Genomic DNA, 18,342 nt, shown 5'->3' on the forward strand with positions numbered 1-18,342 from the left:
GGATTTACTAGGCTTGCGGGTATCCTAGATTGATAATTTAACCAGCAAGTAATAAATCTCAAAATGCATACCACTAAAATTACATCATTTGAAGTTTATAATACTCCGTACAAGTTATACTATGTTGATCAAATTGTTATTACTATAGAAATACACGCAGGCCTAATAAAAACGGAAAAGAGGTAGTGTCGCTGAGTTGGTGTTTTTTTTTCTCTTCATCCCTGTAAATGGAGCAGCTCATTTTGCTTTGGGTGTGGCTAGATCTCAGTCGACTGAGATTTAACTAAGTCAAGTGATATAACATGGAAGAAGAAAAAGAAAATGCCAAGATTTTTTTTTGCACGGATCTTAATATAAAACCTCACGGATATAGCAGCAAGACTGTTTTGCTTTCGAGGGCTTAAAATATGGAGCTAGCTCCGGAGATGCTCTGGAACCTCGTTAATTAACGTGGGACGAGAAATTTTTTCGCCTACGTTTAAAAAACAATGATGTGAGTAGCCAAGACATGTCAAGCACGGCGGCCACCTGCCGCGGGCGACCATCCCCATCCCCAACCCGTCCCCGACCCGAGCCGCAGGGCACGCCCGCCGCACAGCGGCCGCAGCACAGGTGTCTTCCGCCCCGCCAATCCGCCACCCCCACCCACCATTACGTGACGGGCGACCTTTCCAGGAGCGGCCCGCCCCCGCAGCTCCACTGTCCGTGACCGCGACCACCAGGAGCCAGAGTAAAGCAGAGGCGCTCGTCGTCGCCGCGATTCGCCACTAGACGACTCGCATTGCCAGCCGCTCAAGCCAAGCGAGCCCCTCCATGATCTCCCCGGGAGCCAGATCGCAGCTCCGCCTAATCTAATCAGAGAGAGCATCTCCCTCCCCATCATCGTCTGACGGGATCTCGGGGCCGGAGCACCGGCCCGCCCATGGTGAGTGAGCGCCGCCGATTTCTTTAATCGCTTGCTGGGGAGGTTATTCTTATTCTTCTTCTGCTGGTAGGTGGTAGTACTTACCAGGCGGGATTGGGCTTAGCTTAGCTTTTTTTAGCTCGTCCTCTTCCGCTCCCTGGATCAACCCGCCATGGTGGCTTGGTGAGCTTAGTTGGCTTCTCTTTCTTTTGCTGCTCCTTTTTCCTTTTCATTTCGTTTGCGTGCTGAGTGGGTAGTTTCTTGAACTGTCCTCTGTTCTTGGCGCCAATTTCGCCGGATTCCTAGTACAGCTCCCCGTCTTGACTTGCTCCAGCTGAGCTTACCTGAGAAGAGGATGTGCTCTGCTTTGGCAAACCTTCCCGAAATCATCTCGTGACAAAACATGGGAAATTTCTGGCCATGCTGCGCCAAATTGGGGATGGAATCTGGCGCCCGCGAAATGCTGGACTTGTCCCAGCGAACCTCTGTTTCTTTCTTGATTTGACACATGTAGCCGCGAGCCTGCTCATTTTCCGCAAATTTCCAAATTCTATCTCTTTACAGTCTGATAAGGCATCATTTCTTCCTTCTCCTGCCGCAGCGCGTGCCAGCCGGAGCGGATGAGCGGCGGCAGCATGGCCATGGGCGCGAGGAGCAAGCACCATCCCAAATCTCTGGCCCTGCGCTGCTACTGCTACGCGGCGAGCCACCGCTCCCTGACCCTGCTGGTGTGGTGCCTGGCGGCGCTGCTGGTCCTTCTGAACTTCCACCTGCTCGTCACCCACGGCAAGGATGACCAGGGCGGCAGGCCCCGCGAGATCCACCGGGCGATCCTCAGGGAGCTGGAGGTGGTGGAGGAGGAGAGGTTCCAGGTGACGCCCGCCCGGAGCCGGAGGAACCCGCGGGCCGTGCGGCGCAAGGGGGAGCACACCAAGCCGCTGTCCGTGGTGGATGAGTTCCTGGACGAGTCCTCGGCCGTGCACGACATGTTCTTCCCGGAGCCGAGGACGGCCATCGATCCTGTCCACGGCGGCAACGACAGCATGTACTTCTACCACCCCGGGAGGGTGTGGCTTGACACCGACGGCAAGCCGATCCAGGCTCACGGAGGCGGCGTGCTGTACGATGAGAGGACCGAGACCTACTTCTGGTACGGGGAGAACAAGGATGGCAAGACTTACAAGGCTCACAGCAAGGGTGCTGATCGAGTAAGTCGAACTGTTCTGACGCTCTGAATATTTTCTGTTATCATTTGTATGTCACTCCTGAAGAGCTTCCGTATCATTTTGGTGGATTAATCAGAGAACATACATTATTGCAGATTTGCCGTACTCGAAACGTACCCCTAACTGAATTTAGAGCCAGACATTGCATTTACATTTATTTGCTCTACTCTTCACTAATGCATCAGACAATATGTACAGAAGCAGAATTGATCAGCCCTCTTTTAGTGCACATGAGCCTGATATACGTGTGAGTAGGCCTAGCAGCGTAGTCAAATTGTAAACAAAATGGGTGGGAAATGATCAAGTATATTTTGTGTCACTACACCAGTCCTATGCCTGGCTGCAAGATTAAGGAAAACATGCCAACAGACGGACTACACTATTCTCAGATAATCAAAATCTGTATTCCTGTATACAAGATTCAGTCGATGGAGTTGGCAATATCATTCACACACAACAAAAATTGTATAATTCTACAAACGTTTTAGTAAGCCTATTTCCCTTTTTCTAAATAACGTTGCAAGGGTTTCAGTACCTGTGGAGTAGTGTGTGCTAATGCATGCATCTAATTTTTTCTAAATGCATCTAGATTCTGTCGCTGAGGCCCAGTTGCTAGGGGACATGTTGGAAGTAATTTTCGGTTCTGAAGGTAAGGACGTTACCCGGGCTGCGTGAAGGCAGGTCACTAGAAACGTAGGTTAATGTAGTATAAATTTTAGGGATAACAAATACTCCCTCCGTAAACTAATATAAGAGTGTTTAGAATACTAAAATAGTGATCTAAACACTCTTATATTAGTTTACAGAGGGAGTAGATAATATCTTCGATACCTTATCATGTGATAATTGTTTGGACATTTTTGGTCTGATGCTATTCGGTTGCATAAAAGAATACTCTGTGTCCATTCCTAGTTATTTTGTTTGAACATTTTAAGCAAGAAGACACACAATGCCTGCGCATCATCTAGAAAAACCGTTATTCAGTGTCAAGTTGTTGCAATCCAGTGTCAGCAGAATTAGATGGCAGATACATGATTGTGCAGTCAAGTATCAATAGAATTAGAAAGACAATGCTTGTGCATTTTCTAAGAAGACTATTGTAGGTTTTTCAAGAAGTTAGGGAGTTACTTTTTTCCTTTTGTGGGAAACAAGTTAGGCAGTTGGTTTAGGAAATTTACCATGATCATAGTTCTTTCGTTTAACTAACCCAAGGGGACCGCAATAGTGCCACACAGCATCTAATACTATCAACTAATCAATTTTAATAGGAATTTGACACTGGATTTCAAAAATTAAGAAAATGTGCAGTTCTGATTTGGTGTGAAACAATTTTTTCTAGACCATCAAGGATTCCTGGTTAGAGTTTTACTTACACATCCTTACAGAGTACACATCTATAGACCATGAAAATGCACCACTATGTAGACATACACTTGCATCTTGCTTCGGACATACTCCCTCCGTTTACTATTATACGATCTTCTAACTTTTTTCTGATTCGGATGTATATAGACGCATTTTAATGTGTTTGTTCATTCATTTCAGTCCGTATGCAGCCCATATTGAAATATCTAAAACATCTTATAGTTGTGATCGGAGGGGGTACATAATCTAGTGATGTTCAGTTGAACTTGCTATGTCATTTGTTGCTTGTGACATACTACATAAGTTAGTGATGTTCAGCAGTTGAACTTACCATGTCATTTGCTGCTATGTTTTGTCATGCCATTCTGACCAAGATAAACTACCTCCCAGGTTGACATTGTTGGAGTGAGTTGCTATTCTTCGAAGGACCTGTGGGCATGGAAAAATGAAGGGGTTGTGCTCCGCGGCGAGAAAAAGAACGTGACACATGACCTCCACGTATCCAACGTCCTGGAGAGGCCGAAGGTGATCTACAACGACCGGACCGGCAAGTACGTGATGTGGATGCACATAGATGACGCTAACTACACCAAGGCGTCGGTCGGCGTGGCGGTCAGCGACTCCCCCACAGGCCCGTTCTCCTACCTCTACAGCAAGCGGCCGCACGGCTGCGAGAGCAGAGACATGACCATTTTCAAGGATGACAACGGGAAGGCCTACCTGATATACTCATCCGAGGACAACAGCGAGCTCCACATCGGCCAGCTGACCGACGACTACCTCGACCTGACCGACGACATGAGGAGGTTTCTCATCGCGCAGCACCGGGAAGCGCCGGCGCTCTTCAAGTTTGACGGCACCTACTACATGATAACCTCAGGGTGCACGGGGTGGGCGCCCAACACGGCGCTGGCTCACGCCGCGACGTCGGTCATGGGGCCCTGGGAGACGCTGGGGAGCCCCTGCGTGGGAGGGAACGAAATATTCCGGTCGACGACCTTCTTCTCCCAGAGCACATTCGTGCTGCCACTCCCAGGCCTGAGAGGCTCCTTCATCTTCATGGCCGACCGGTGGAACCCTTCGGAGCTGCGGGACTCGCGCTACGTGTGGCTGCCGCTGACGGTGGGCGGGGTGCCGGATGAGGCCGCGGACTACAGCTTCATGTTCCCGCTCTGGTCCCGGGTGTCGATTTACTGGCACCGGCGGTGGCGGCTCCCCGAGGGGTGGACAGATTCTTGAAAATTTGAAAGTTTGAGTTGCTATACGTTTGTTACACATGATAGATACGGGTTTATTGACATTCGACACACAGTGGAGGGGGTGTGTTGTATAGGTCAGATGTAGATGCTAGCAGAGTTGTAAATGTGCAGTTTTGAGATTGTTCTCAAGTCACATAAGTATGCTTGTGTCCCCTGTGAATAATGTGGCTGCACCTTCAGTCTTTTTGCTTGTGGTGTGGTATCTGAATCGTGTTGACAGACTTGACAGGTATATGTATCTGAATGCCTGTAATCCATATCGGTTCAGGTTCAGCACTGCATCGGGGCAATCAGTTGCACCTGGATATACTACAGAGTGCGGCAGAACTGTGGATTATATATAAGCAACTCAGCATCAATGTTTTTCATGCAGTTGACTGTAGTAAAAATAAACTTGGCGTGGGTCCACTTTGACAAAAATCACGGAGAGGCGATTAGGGGGCGATCGCAAGGCGACCGCCGCCGACTCGCTAGGGTTAGGGTTTTTGCAGTGGTGGTGAGGATTCCGGTGGTTCGAGAGGGACGACGGCGATCCCTGTTCGGGCTGATTGGATTGGGTGCTTGACCCCGTGGTTTTTCCATGGCGGAGAAAAGCGGCAAGGGTGGGATGGAGACCCATGGGTCGAGGATAACCCCCCGTGCGACGGAGAAGAGTAGGGCCTCTAATGCGACGGCCATGAAAACGCCGGCGCAAAGGACGACTCCGAAAGGATTGAAAGATAGGGAAGATGGCGTCCGCAGGGAGAAGCAGAACTTCATCGACGCCCCCGACAGAAGGCAAGGAGTCAGCGGAGGCAGCGGGACTTTCAGATCGGATGGGTGGGCTAATTCTTACAGAGAAGGAATCATCCGGTTTTGTTTTCGGTGGAAGCAGGAAGGAGTTGCCTAAGGCTACAAAGTGGTCGATCATTGGAAAAGCTTTCACTCCCAGGCCAATGAACTTCAAAGCCCTAGAAAAATCTATGCAGAGAGCTTGGGGCCTCCACAAGGAAGCAAAGTTCAGCGATATTGGGGGGAGCAAATTTGTGGTACACTTTGGAAGTGAGGGTGATTGGAAGCATGTGCTTAATGGAGGACCGTGGCAGTTTGATTTCAATGTGGTTGTGTTGAAGGAGTATGAAGGTAATACTAGGCCGTCTGAGATGGTTTTTGATTCAGTGGAGGTTTGGGTTAGGGTTACTGACCTTCCCCTGGATAATAGAACAGAGGCTTTTGGAAAGGCCTTAGGGAACTGGCTAGGTTGAGCGATACGGGTGGACGTGGGGAAAGATGGATCAATTAAAGGAGCGCGCCTTAGGGTTCGCACAAAGCTGTCCATCTTCGAGCCCCTTGTGAGGGGTTTCAATTTGAAGGAGACAGAAGACGATCCTGAAGGAATATGGTACGACTTTGCTTATGAAAAAATCCCTCACTTCTGTTTTGATTGTGGAAGGCTTGTTCATGGTCCAGAAGGGTGTGTGCCCCCTGTGTAGTCAGATATGCAATGGGGAGAGTGGCTCCGTGCATCACCGGGGCGATCTTCCTCTTTCAAGGACGGGGTGTAGAAGGGAGGGGGCCAAAACATCCATAGTTTCAACAGTGCTCCCTCTAACGAGAGCAATGGTGAAAGGAGGAGATCTGGTTTTGTCCGAGATATCCCTACAAAGAGAAATCTGGATAGGGACTTCAACGTGTCGGCTGATTCCCGCACTGGCGACAGCGAGAAGAGGATGAAGAGGAGGTAAACAGCCCAAATAAGCAGCGGCACTGGCCGGCTGCGGAAAAGGGAAAGGAGAAGAGGAACTGGCAGGAGGGTGAAGGAAGAGATGAGATACACACAAAGGATCTGAGGGAAGACTTGGAACGAAGAAAGGAGAAGGAAATAAGGAGCGAGCTAAAGAACAGACATATGGATATGAGACAAGAACTAAGGAAGAGATATGTGGCAAAGAGCTACGATGGAGCAGGGTGTTCGGGACAATACTTTCAGAGAGAGAGGCGCCCTGGGTATTATGTGAGGAGAACGAGGGATGAGTTTGAGTATCAGCTAAAGCAAAACTATGATCACAACTATCCCACTAGCAGGAAGAGGGCTCCAAAACAAATGTGGGTGGCAAAGGGTGACATCAACCAGCATGACAGCCAGGGAAATTTTATTCGGGCCACGAGGCTGAAGACGGACTCGGTGTTTGATCGAATATCTGAGAACGAACGCTCTGTTTTTGACCGTATCTCAAAAGCTACTGATGGATTGGCGGACCCTGCAAGAGCGCAGGGCCGCCGGGAACAATGATCGCCCTAGCCTAGAACTGCCGATGATTGGGGTTGGACTCGGCAGTGGGCGAACTACGAGACCTGATTAGGTCATACAACCCAGCGGTGGTGTTTTTATCAGAAACAAAGAAGAGGTCAGGGGCAATGGAGAGGCTCAAGTGGAGCATGGGGTTCAGACAAGGGGTAGCGGTGGATTGCAAAGGTAAAAGTGGGGGACTAGCACTATGGTGGAGGGATCACGTTGATGTTACCGTGCGGCCGTGGTGCCAATATTATATAGATGCAAAGATTGTGTATGAGGGAGTCCCTTTTAGATTCACTGGAATCTATGGGGAGCCTAGTGTTGAAAAGAGAACAAAGACATGGGATGTGCTTCAGTACCTCCGAGCACAAGATGATCTGTCGTGGCTCTGCGCGGAGGACTTTAATGAGGCACTCCAAAAAAATGAACAGCAGGGTGGTAATCCTAGGTCTCTGAACCAGATGGCACTTTTCGAGGAATGCTTGTCCGACTGCGGGCTAGCTGATTTGGGATTCTCAGGATACCCTTTTACTTGGGATAATAAACGGGATGCGAACGACAATATCCAAGTTCGACTGGACCGGGCGACATGCAATGCGGAATTTGCGCAGATTTTCCAAGCGGTCGAAGTGCAACATATTATGACGGAGGAGTCGGATCACCAAGCGCTACTTATCAAAGCAATGACAACTAATGTTGAGAAGAGGAGCCAGGGTCAGAGAGCGTTTCTATATGAGGCTGCATGGGCAAGACATGAGGGGTATGAGGACATGATCGCTGCTGCATGGGGTGAGGCCCATGCAGCCAATCAGCACGACGGGGAACTCGAGACTGCATGCAGTCAGCTGCGGACCGCTTCGATGGCCATGCAAGAGTGGAGCCGAAGGGTTTTTGGCTCAATTAAAATACAGATTGCGCACTTGAAAGGACAGCTTGTAGATGCTAAGGAACGAGCTGCAAAGTCAGGTTACAGACAAGAAGTGAAGGAGATTGAAGACCAGCTGCATGAGCTATATGAGAGGGAAGAGGTGTATTACAAGCAAATATCAAGGGTTGAATGGCTAGCAGAGGGTGACCAAAACACACGGTACTTCCAAAATAGAGCCTCGCATCGGAAAAGAAAAAATACGGTAAAGGCGCTAAGGAAGGAAGATGGGTCAAAGTGTACAGATGATGAGGGTATGCACATGATGGCCGCTCAATTCTACGCCAACCTCTTTGCTTCTGAAGGGTCGACGGGCAGTGACAGGGTGCTACAGCATATTGAGAGAGTGGTTACGGATGAGATGAATGGAAACCTTGGTGCGCCTTTCACAGATGAGGAGATTGAGACGGCCCTATTCCAAATGGGGCCTACAAAGGCGACGGGACCGGACGAATTACCGGCCATGTTCTACCAACGGCGCTGGCAGTTGGTTAAGAGTGATGTATGTGGTGCGGTAAGAGAGTTTTTGGCAGGGAAGGTTGCATCGAACAGATTTAATGACACCATCATTGTTATGATTCCGAAAGTAAACTCACCGGAGTTACTTTCACAGTTTCGCCCAATTAGCTTATGTAATGTTCTTTATAAGATTGCGGCTAAGGCACTGGCCAACCATTTAAAAGTTGTGCTTCCTTTTATGATATCTGATGAACAGAGTGCTTTTGTACCAGGAAGATTAATAACGGATAATGTGCTAGTGGCCTACGAATGTGTTCATGCAATCAGGAAGAGGAAAAGGAAAAAGCCGATGTGTGCAGTAAAGTTGGATATGATGAAGGCATATGATCGGGTGGAGTGGGATTTCCTGGAGAAAATGATGATGAAATTTGGCTTCTCTGATCACTGGACATAGATGGTCATGCGGTGTGTGAAATCAGCAACTTTTTCAGTTAAGTTGAACGGTGGTCTTTCTCAACATTTCAACCCGTCCAGAGGGCTGCGCCAGGGTGATCCCCTCTCCCCATACCTCTTCTTGTTCTGTGTGGAAGGGTTCTCAGCGCTCTTGAGGGTTGCGCAACAGGAGAAGCAAGTTAAGGGATTGGCTTTCGGGAGTAGTGGACCTACGGTGACTCACCTCCTCTTTGCTGATGATAGTGTGGTGTTTGTGGAGGGCTCGCGAGATAACTTTGAGGCTTTATGGTCCATCCTTAAAGAGTATGAGGATGCCTCGGGACAGAAAGTCAACCTCCACAAATCTGCAATTTTCTTTGGAAAAGGAACACCAGATGAGAAAAAGGAGGAACTAAAACAGGTGCTAGGGGTTTTGGAGGAGGCACTGAGCGAGAGATATCTTAGACTACCCACGGTGGTGGGGAAGTCGAAGGACGAAACCTTCAAATATGTTGAGACAAGTGCGAGGGGGAAGGTTTCAGGATGGAAAGGGCAAGGACTATCCAAGACCGCAAGGGAAATTCTCGTCAAGTCGGGCCTCCAATCTACACCAACTTTTACCATGCACTGTTTTCAACTCACGAAGAAAATGTGCGGGAACCTGTCTTCTATTTCATCGAACTTCTGGTGGGGTGAAGCAAATGGTAAGAAGAGGGTGCATTGGATCGCCTGGGACAAAATGTGTACAAGAAAGCATGAAGGAGGAGCGGGTTTTAGAGATCCGGAGGCTTTCAACCAAGACATGCTTGCCAAACAAGCCTGGAGACTGTTCCAGGAACCCGCCTCACTATGTGCTCGAGTGTTGAAAGCCAGGTATTATGTTGATGGATCCATTTTGAATGCAGCTTGTCCAAGTGGTGGCTCATACACGTTCAAGAGCATTTTGCACGGGAGAGATCTCTTACTCGACGGTCTGATATGGAGGATTGGAGACGGCTCCAAAATTAAGATTCATCATGATAATTGGATTCCGAGGAAGGGTAGCTTGAAGCCACTGGGCCAGAGCTACGTACAAGGGGTTGTGAGAGTGTGTGACCTGCTGGATGAAACGGGCAGCTCCTGGGACGTGAACAAAGTGGAAGCCATGTTTCCTCCTGATGAGGCTCGAGAAATCTACCAAATCCCAATTGGTGGCCCGGGGGTGGAGGATTACCAGGCATGGAATTACACAAGGAACGGGGTGTTTACGGTCCGGTCTGCCTACCACTTACGTATGAGTCAGAAGCGGATGCGTTCGGGCCGGCCAGAGACCTCGTCATCTGTTGCGGATCATAAATCCTGGCTAAACCTATGGGACACGGTGGCACCAGGCAAGGTAAAGACACACATGTGGAGGTTTATACGCAACGGGCTAGCAGTGGGGTTGGAGCTATCAAGGAGGAAGATTAAAGCAGGTGTTTTTTGTCCGGCTTGTGGACGAGAGGAAACGAATCAACACAGGTTCTGGAGTTGCTTCCACTCTGCAAAATTTTGGAAGACAATGAACTCGGTATTGGGAGTACCGGTGGCGATCCCACCGGCGTCGGTTTGCTCTCAGAGTACTTTGTTGCGGTGGCTCTTGACGTGGTTCGTAGAAGCATCAGATGATGAACGAGTTGTCCTTGTACAGGGCGCGTATGCGCTCTGGTTAGCAAGGAATAATGCACGTGATGGACAGAAGATTGAAGATGCGGACGCGATAGCGAGAAGAGTTGTCAGTTTAATGGAGGAATGGCAGTCCATACATGGCCGAAAACACAAGCTGAAGACAACTGCAGTGAAGGAGAAATGCCATCCACCACAAGATGGGTGGGTGAAAGCCAATGTAGATGGAGCTACGTCCAAGGTGGGGGAGAATGGTGGCACGGGTGTCGTGCTCCGGAACCATGTTGGCGCATACATGGGTGCAGCAGGTCAATTCCTTCCGATGTGCAGCGATCCAGCGGCTGCGGAGCTTCGTGCTTGCAAAGAAGCAGCTCGGCTGGCAGAAGAGCTAGACATACAAAGTATACACATTGAGACCGACTGCCACGAGATCGCCTGCAAGCTCCAGAGTAAAGGGAAGGACTTGTCGCCGCTAGGACCGATTGTGGAGGAAGTCAAGCAGATGCTTGCATCACGTGAGAGATGGAAGGTGTCGTGGGTCAGAAGAGAGGCAAACAGGGCTGGACACTTAGTAGCTAGAGAAGCAGTGACCAATAAGCTAGACTAGTTGTGGCGTTTTGTGCCCCCAGATTTCATATTGCATGTGATTTCAGACGAGATCCCCACGGGGAATGATTAAATAAAGTTGGACCTTTTAGTTTTAAAAAAAACTTGGCAATTCCGGCACTTTCTAAGATGCAGAATCAGGGTCTCGAAAAATGCTGAGTATAGCAAACGTGGAAATCGAATGCCATGGTATATTTGAATCACACATGTGTCTTTTTATGCCATACAGGTATAGTATACATGTCACTCTCCTCTCTTCCTTCCCTGTCGCGGCTGTATCCTTCTCCTGGGCTGCCTGCGAGCCCTTGTCCCTTGGTTTTGTTTCCCAGATCAGAGAACGGTGTTGCACAACATTAATTTTGAACAAAGAGCCATACCACAAGTGCAAGCCCCTGTTACTGAAACTTCATGGAAACCGCCTCAACAAGGTTGGGTCAAGCTTAATACGGATGCTTCTTACTCATCGGAAGGTGGCGCGGGAGCTGGGATGATATTGCGGAATGTTGATGGCACTATTGTCTTCTCAGCATGCAGAGCTTGTTGGCCAATGAGCCATGCCGGGCATGTCCAGTGCGTGTGTGTGCGCGTGCTGGGCGTCTCGGACGCTGGTCGTGGCCGTGCCGGGTCCGTGGCATGCGTGCATGCGTGTGTAACAGCAGAGCTTTGTTCTCGTGTAGAGACGCACTAGAAGCGGAGTTGTGTGCTTGCATGAAAGGGGTGTCTTTTGCAATTCAACGATCTGATCTTCCCATTGAAATCGAGATGGATTCGAGGGTGGCGGTGGAGATGCTATCCAGTGGTGTGGTTGACCGTTCAGTTTATGCTTCTTTAGTTGGTGAAATTAATTTTCTGTTAAAACTTAGGCATTCTTGTATTACTCATGTCCCTCACTGTCAGAATAAAGCGAGTGATAGGCTTGCCAACTTTGCTAGATTAGAAAGTCGGACCATGACATGGGTTGGATCAGGACTTGAGGATGTTGTGAAGATTGTCCTAGAGGATTGTAAGGACCAGATAATTGAGTAATACAATTTTTTTACCCGCAAACAAAGAGAACGGTGTTGCAAAGGGAGGCCATGGGCTGATTGCAATGGCCGTGCATCTCCTCGGCGCGGTCGGACGTTTTGGCACCAGGCGAGGACCAGAGGTCACGACCACCGGTGCTGAAGCAGCAGCCGGCTCTGCGATTTTCTTCAACCGGCACCGGGAAAGCTACCACCGGTGCCCGGGTTTGCTGCAACCAGACGACGGCGTACATTTTTGCTGCAACAGTTAATGGGAAAGCTACCACCGGCACCTGGTTTTTCTACAACCAAGAGACAATAAAGTGTGACTGGCGATGACAGGCTGCAATTTTTGTTGCAACCAGCAGTGGGAAAGCTACCACCGGCGACTGATTTTGCTGCAACTGGCGTGCGGTGGTGCGATGAGCGGCGACATGGGATGACCACGACGACCAGGATTGCTCAGCCGGTACACCTTTTTGCTACCACCGCGGTGATCGTGTGTTGCGTCGACGGGGAGCTCGTCGTGGATGACCCGACCTCACGGAGGGGACTCCACCTGCTGCTGGATGTCACATCCTTCCGACGATAGCTGCGATGCGTCACGTCTCATGCTGCTGCTGTGAACCGCCGCCGACGAGGTCTAGAACTGGTGATGCCCACTGCCGCCACCTCGTCGATGTGAAGCCGGAATCGGCGTAGCACCATGCTACAACTGCCATCTTATTTTGTTGGAACCGACATAGCACCCTGCTACAACCGACGTCTCATTTGCTACAACGCACCGTCCGCGTCGCAATTTTGCTGCAACCGCGTTGCCTTTTTGCGACAATTGGCGTCCCTTTTTGCTACAATCGGTGGCGGTATTGATTCAGGCATTCATGGGGAAATCAGATCGGAAAGCTGCATCTGTCCATAGGAACATGCCGATGAGTGGCAGTCTGATCTACTGTGAGTGGGGCGGGCTACCGAAGATGCTGCGAGCGCCGTGGGCATCTGCAGCTAGCGGGAGGGACCGTGGAGGCAGCTAGTTCCTATGTGGGAGCCGTCGCGAGGAAGAAGACGCGCGTGGAGGATTTTTTTTCTGTTTCTTTTCTTAGCACGGGACCGACCCTTGATTTGGAGCGTACGTACGCACCCGATCAGACGCACCGCGGGCGGCCGGCCCAAATTTGGGCCCACGCACCGACGCCTATCATCACCCTTGTTCAAATGCATCAACAAATCCGGCATCGACCAACTCATAAGCAGGCATCGACCAACTCACGAGCAACTGAACTAATAAGATCTGATTGAGCATCAATGGGTGGTTAAAGGTGACAACAATGTTGGGTTGTAACGCATGATTAAACTTCTTTAAATTTCAACTAGTACTGCATGCAGCCATTTGAACCACTGTACTCTATGTATGCGGTTATTTGATCGCGTGAACTTAAGAAAATGAGATGTATGCGGATAACGTTGAATGGCGGCCTTTCGCATCCGTGTCCACAGATAGATGTAGAAGGAAACTTGCGGGTCACCATTGAAAACACCCTTAGAGGGGAGTATGGGGTGCCTGGTTGTAGATGCCCTTATGCTCCAACACGTACACCGACATCTCTTTTGCTATCGCTCCAATATACCTCCATCGTATATATAAATGTGTCCTTCTTTAACACAGTACAAATGCAAGCGCTCGTACACATTTATCCTACCCTTATGAGCATCTTCGAGAGATGTCAGTGTACGTGTTGGAGCATAAGGGCATCTACAACCAAGCGCATATCCTACCCTTATGAGCATCTTCGAGAGATTGAGCCGCCATATCATCTTGAGATTTAGGAAGTCACCGTAGGCATCTCGTCGTCGACGGGAACGTTGCCTCCCACTAAAAGCGTATCATGGAAAATCCTGAAATAAATAAATATTGTTTGGTTCGCTAATGTGTGTCCTTTTACAGATTTCAATATAGACTACATATGAAACAAAATAAGTAAATCTACACTATAAAATATGGTTTTGCTATTTAACAGTCAACTGTTTTTCAATTCGCTGTAATTCGAATTTGTGGCCATCTGATCTCGCACTTAGATTCGCGCTGAGAGTTGTTGTTTCGGTCGCGGGTTTCTTTTTGCCGGGCGCAGTCGGGTGCTGTTTTCTTTGATCGGGCTCGGTTTTATTTTGGATCCGCCCGTTACCATCTCCCCCATGCGTGTCGTTTCCTTTTCTCCATTTTGAATTTTGCCCCATTTCATTTGGGCAGTACTGTTTCAAAATGGCAGAGGGGCAGAGGGGGGAGCGTTAGGAGGAGGCGTTCGAGCGGCGGAGGAGTCGAGGCGATTCCGTCGGGTTCATGGCGTTTCCGAGATCCCTCTCTGCCGGAGCCTGATTTTCCTCTTCGATTCCCTACTTCCCTGGTTATCTTCTTGTCTCTCTCCCTTCCCACGTGCGATTTGCCATGGTTGTGGTTCTGTAGCTTCCAGATCTAGGTGTTTGTGTGTTTGTCTTGTAGATTTTGTTGTTGTTTCAACATTTAGCTGTTGGTTCTGCTTCATGGTTCGTGTAGTTTCCTGTGGATCCCGTGTGCTTGCATCAGTTAGTATTTGTGTGCTCGCCCCTGACTTTGTGATTGCGTTGTTACGTTTCAGGTGTTCTCGTTTTGATCCTCTCATTATAGCCGTTGTTTGGTTGCTCATTTATGAATATTTTGATTGATATGTTGGTCCTCTGGTAGGGTGAGGGTTTGTGGTTTTTCAGGTGATAGGCATGTCTCTGTGTTGAGTGTTGGTTGAGCCCTCTGGCTCGCCCCATGCTGTTGCAGTTTCAACCATCTGATAGGGTAAGGTTTTAGGTAGAAGTGCATTTTTACGGTTGTTTTTTTTTTCATGAGTTTTTTCAGAGTTTGCAGTGCTGTTTTCCTGATAGTTTGTGGGTTTTTTTCTCCATAATCCCGTGCGTTCTAGCACTGCAACTAGGTCTGCTAGTGTGTGTCAACTTTTTTTCTATATGTTTTCCTAGAATTTCAGTTGATTTTAGCTTAGAATTGCACTGTAATGAGTATTTCCATGTAATGTGGTCCCCCAGTTTTGCACAGTATTGTAATTCCCGTCTGATTGTTTCCTGCAATTCTTGTGCTTTTGGTCTGTAATCCCCCAGTTTAGACATACGTTTGCATTGTAATTGTGTAGTTTTGCTTTGTAATTCATGCGCTTTTTTTTACTATAGTAGCTTACTCTGTAATTTTCATCAGTTTTGCAATGTACTCTGCAACAACCATGGAAATCACACTGTACTTTGCATTGTAATTTCACTGAAAGTAGTCTGTAAGTAGTTACACTATTTTCCTCTATGTACACTTTAATATCCATGGTAATTTCACTGTAATTTCCCTCAATACACACCGTAATATTCATGGTAATTACACTGTATTTTCTTCATTGTACACTGTAATTTCCATATAGTACTTACACTGTAATTTCCCTTGATGTACACTGTAATTTCTGTATAGTTTTCACACTGTAATTTCCCTCAGTGTACATTGTAATATGCTTGGTATTCTCACTTAGATTTTTGCCAGTGTAATTTCCCTAAAGTAAACTGTATAATTGCTCTGTAATTACTATGTAATTCATGTGATTTTTGCACTGTAATCTCCCATTTTTGATTTTCACTGTAATTCATGTGCTTTCTTGGCTGTATGCCTTTTGATTACTCTGTAATTTGTGTCAGGTTTACACTGTAATTTCTTCTGTTCTTGAGTGTAAGTTCCATTAGTCTACACTGTAAGTGGTGTCTCCTGGTTGTGTTATGCGCTGGGGCTGTGTATTAGCTGGGATATGTGGAGGGGAGGGGTAGTACAAGGTGAGATCTGGGCCCTTTTTGTGGGTTGCAAGTTCAAGGTCAGCTGTTCGCTGCTTTTCCTCTTCTTTTAGTTGTCAGGTGTAATTACCTAATTTTTCCAGTGTGAATTGTCATAGTGTAATTACAGTGGATTTAAAGTGTTATTTCAATGTAGTTACAATGTAATTTATCTCAGCATTACAGTGCAATTTGTCCTAGACTTACAGTGTATTTTCACCTAATATTTTTTCAATGTGTCATAGTGTAATTACAATGGATTTATGTAGTTGCAGTGTAATTTATCCCAAGTTTACAGTGCAACTTGTACCAGACTTACAGTGTATTTTACCTAATTTTTCCACTGTGTCATAGTGTAATTTATCCCAACTTTACATTGCAATTTTTGTCCCGGACTTACAGTGTAATTTGAATGTAGTTACAGTGTACTTTACCTAATAATCCCAATGTGATTTTTGTCATAGGATTTGAGTGGATTCTTACAGTGTAATTTAGCCCAGTTTGCACAGTAATTTTATCTAGATTTTCAGTGTAATTATGTCCAGTTTTAGCTAGTTTTCACTGTACTTTGCTTGGATAAGTACTGTAGGGCTTTCGAATGCTTCAGCTAAATTTATTTTTTGCCATTTTTACACTGTAATTTCTATGGTTCAGAACTGTAATTGTCAGTTAGAATATAGTGCATTTTTACGCTTGAATTGGATGTCTTTCACCATTATTTAACTTCTTTTCCTTTGTTGTCTTTGTGTTCTGCTTATAGGTTTAAATGGGTAAGCTACGGAAAGTCTCTCATCGGGATATTCCATTAGTATCATATTTATAGAGTGCAGATTCTCGGAGTGAACCTTTTGTGCCTAATGATTTTGCAGAAGAGCTTCTTATCGTGTGTCTCTGGTAGTTTATTTATTTCTGCTTCTTTATTTGTTTATTTCTTTATGTTCTTAGTTTGATGTATTTATTTTGGTCTGTGTTATTTCTTATTTGTTTTGCAGGAACTATCTGGTAATGAAGGAGGGTTCGACAAAGCTCTTCCAAAGTTCTATCTGAATCAAGTCTGTTTTATTTTATCTTGTATTTTTTATTAATTTTGATTTTGGGTATTTACTTTCGGGTGACCCTTGTGTTTTTGTTATTTTCAGGAAGTAAAATGCTTGAAGAGGAAATTATCATCTGCTTCAAGGAGGAATGTGTATAGTTCCTCATTATTGTTTATTTGTTCTTTAATGCATGTTCCCCTGGTTTAGGGTTTTCTCAGCATATCATAATTTTAGAGATTAGTATTGCTATATTTCTTTTGTAGTATGATTCTTCAGTGGATGTCCCTGATTGTGATTTTTTTGTAATCCCCAATGTTGTAGCCCTGCAATTGCCCTATGTTATCAGTCTTAGATCCCTCCAATGATTTTTTCAGTTCCCTTTGTATTAGAGTGTAAGCTCATGTATTATTGTGTACTTTCAGTAGGTTTTTCGTTGGTAAATCATGTGTGCTTAATCATGTATTTGGCAGCATTTTTCATGTGCTCACACCATAGTTCATGAGTTTGCCATGTTTTCATTACACTGTGATATTCATGTGATTTCTAATGTAATTCCAATTCTTAGTCACTGTATTTTTAGATATGTTACAATGTAATCTACCCCCAGAGTTGTACTATAATTCCCATGAATTTCCTGTTTTTCATTTTTCATTTGCTCTTCTTCTTGTTATTCATATGTAAGCAGTACGGTTTTCAGAGTGTTCAGCCGTATTTGTGTAGTTTATGCGTAAGTTTTGTATTTTACTAAGGAATTTGTAGTAATCTGAATAAATATTTTGAGTGGTTGAAATGTTATTTTTAGTTTTGTTGCTTGTGTATTTCAAAGCTTTATTTGCTTATTTGTTCTATTGTATGTGTTTTGATATGTGTTTCACTTTTGCTATTGTTTTGTAGAGACATAAACGATCTAGTGATTTCGCTTGTGCCACTTTCACTAGAAATTCTGGGAAGTTCTTCTCTGGTGTTGTCGATGAAATGTGTCCTAGATATCAGGGTGTTATCCAGACATATGGCATGGGTTGTCTCTTAAATTTATCATAATTACAATTGATGTTGATCTATCTCTTTGTAGATGAAGAGAAATTCCTCCTGATTTGTTCATGTGAGAGGTGAAGAGAGAAGATGGTGAGCAGTTGGGGCAGTTGCTGACCTGTGGATGTTGCTGAATCCCCTCTGATGTTTTTCCTTCTTGCTCCACGTTAGGTACATCCTCCTCTCCGAATCCCTTTTGATTTCTGTTTGCTCTCCCTTCTTCTCCTCCCCCCTCGCCCATGGCCGCCTCCATCTTCCCCCTTCTTCTTCTTCCCTTCTGATTTGCTCTTTTGTGCTGTTAGGTGTGATCTGTCGAGTGATTTGTGGGAAGGGT

At 46.7% G+C, this 18,342-nt stretch overlaps 1 protein-coding gene across 2 annotated transcripts; it reads left to right on the forward strand.

Annotated features, from left to right (window-relative positions):
• Positions 1-526: 526 nt before the first annotated feature.
• LOC123084975 (uncharacterized) lies at positions 527-4,917 on the forward strand. 2 transcript variants are annotated; one of them, XM_044506521.1, is made up of 4 exons: positions 527-925; positions 996-1,087; positions 1,506-2,112; positions 3,886-4,917. In XM_044506521.1, exons 2-4 carry the CDS (start codon positions 1,077-1,079, stop codon positions 4,732-4,734), a joined length of 1,467 nt encoding a protein of 488 aa, XP_044362456.1. In that variant the 5' UTR covers positions 527-925; positions 996-1,076; the 3' UTR covers positions 4,735-4,917. The 2 variants fall into 2 exon arrangements, with proteins under 2 accessions (XP_044362456.1, XP_044362457.1); XM_044506522.1 differs by lacking the exon at positions 996-1,087 and having other exon boundaries at positions 528-925.
• Positions 4,918-18,342: the final 13,425 nt, after the last annotated feature.

The sequence above is a fragment of the Triticum aestivum genome, chromosome 4A, assembly GCF_018294505.1.
Source record: "Triticum aestivum cultivar Chinese Spring chromosome 4A, IWGSC CS RefSeq v2.1, whole genome shotgun sequence".
Taxonomy (NCBI): Eukaryota; Viridiplantae; Streptophyta; class Magnoliopsida; order Poales; family Poaceae; genus Triticum; species Triticum aestivum.

Excerpts from the sequence above, each read along its gene's own strand:
- LOC123084975 (XM_044506521.1), top strand. Across the intron at positions 2,113-3,885 it reads ACAGCAAGGGTGCTGATCGA|GTTGACATTGTTGGAGTGAG; the intron begins GTAAGTCGAACT and ends ACTACCTCCCAG.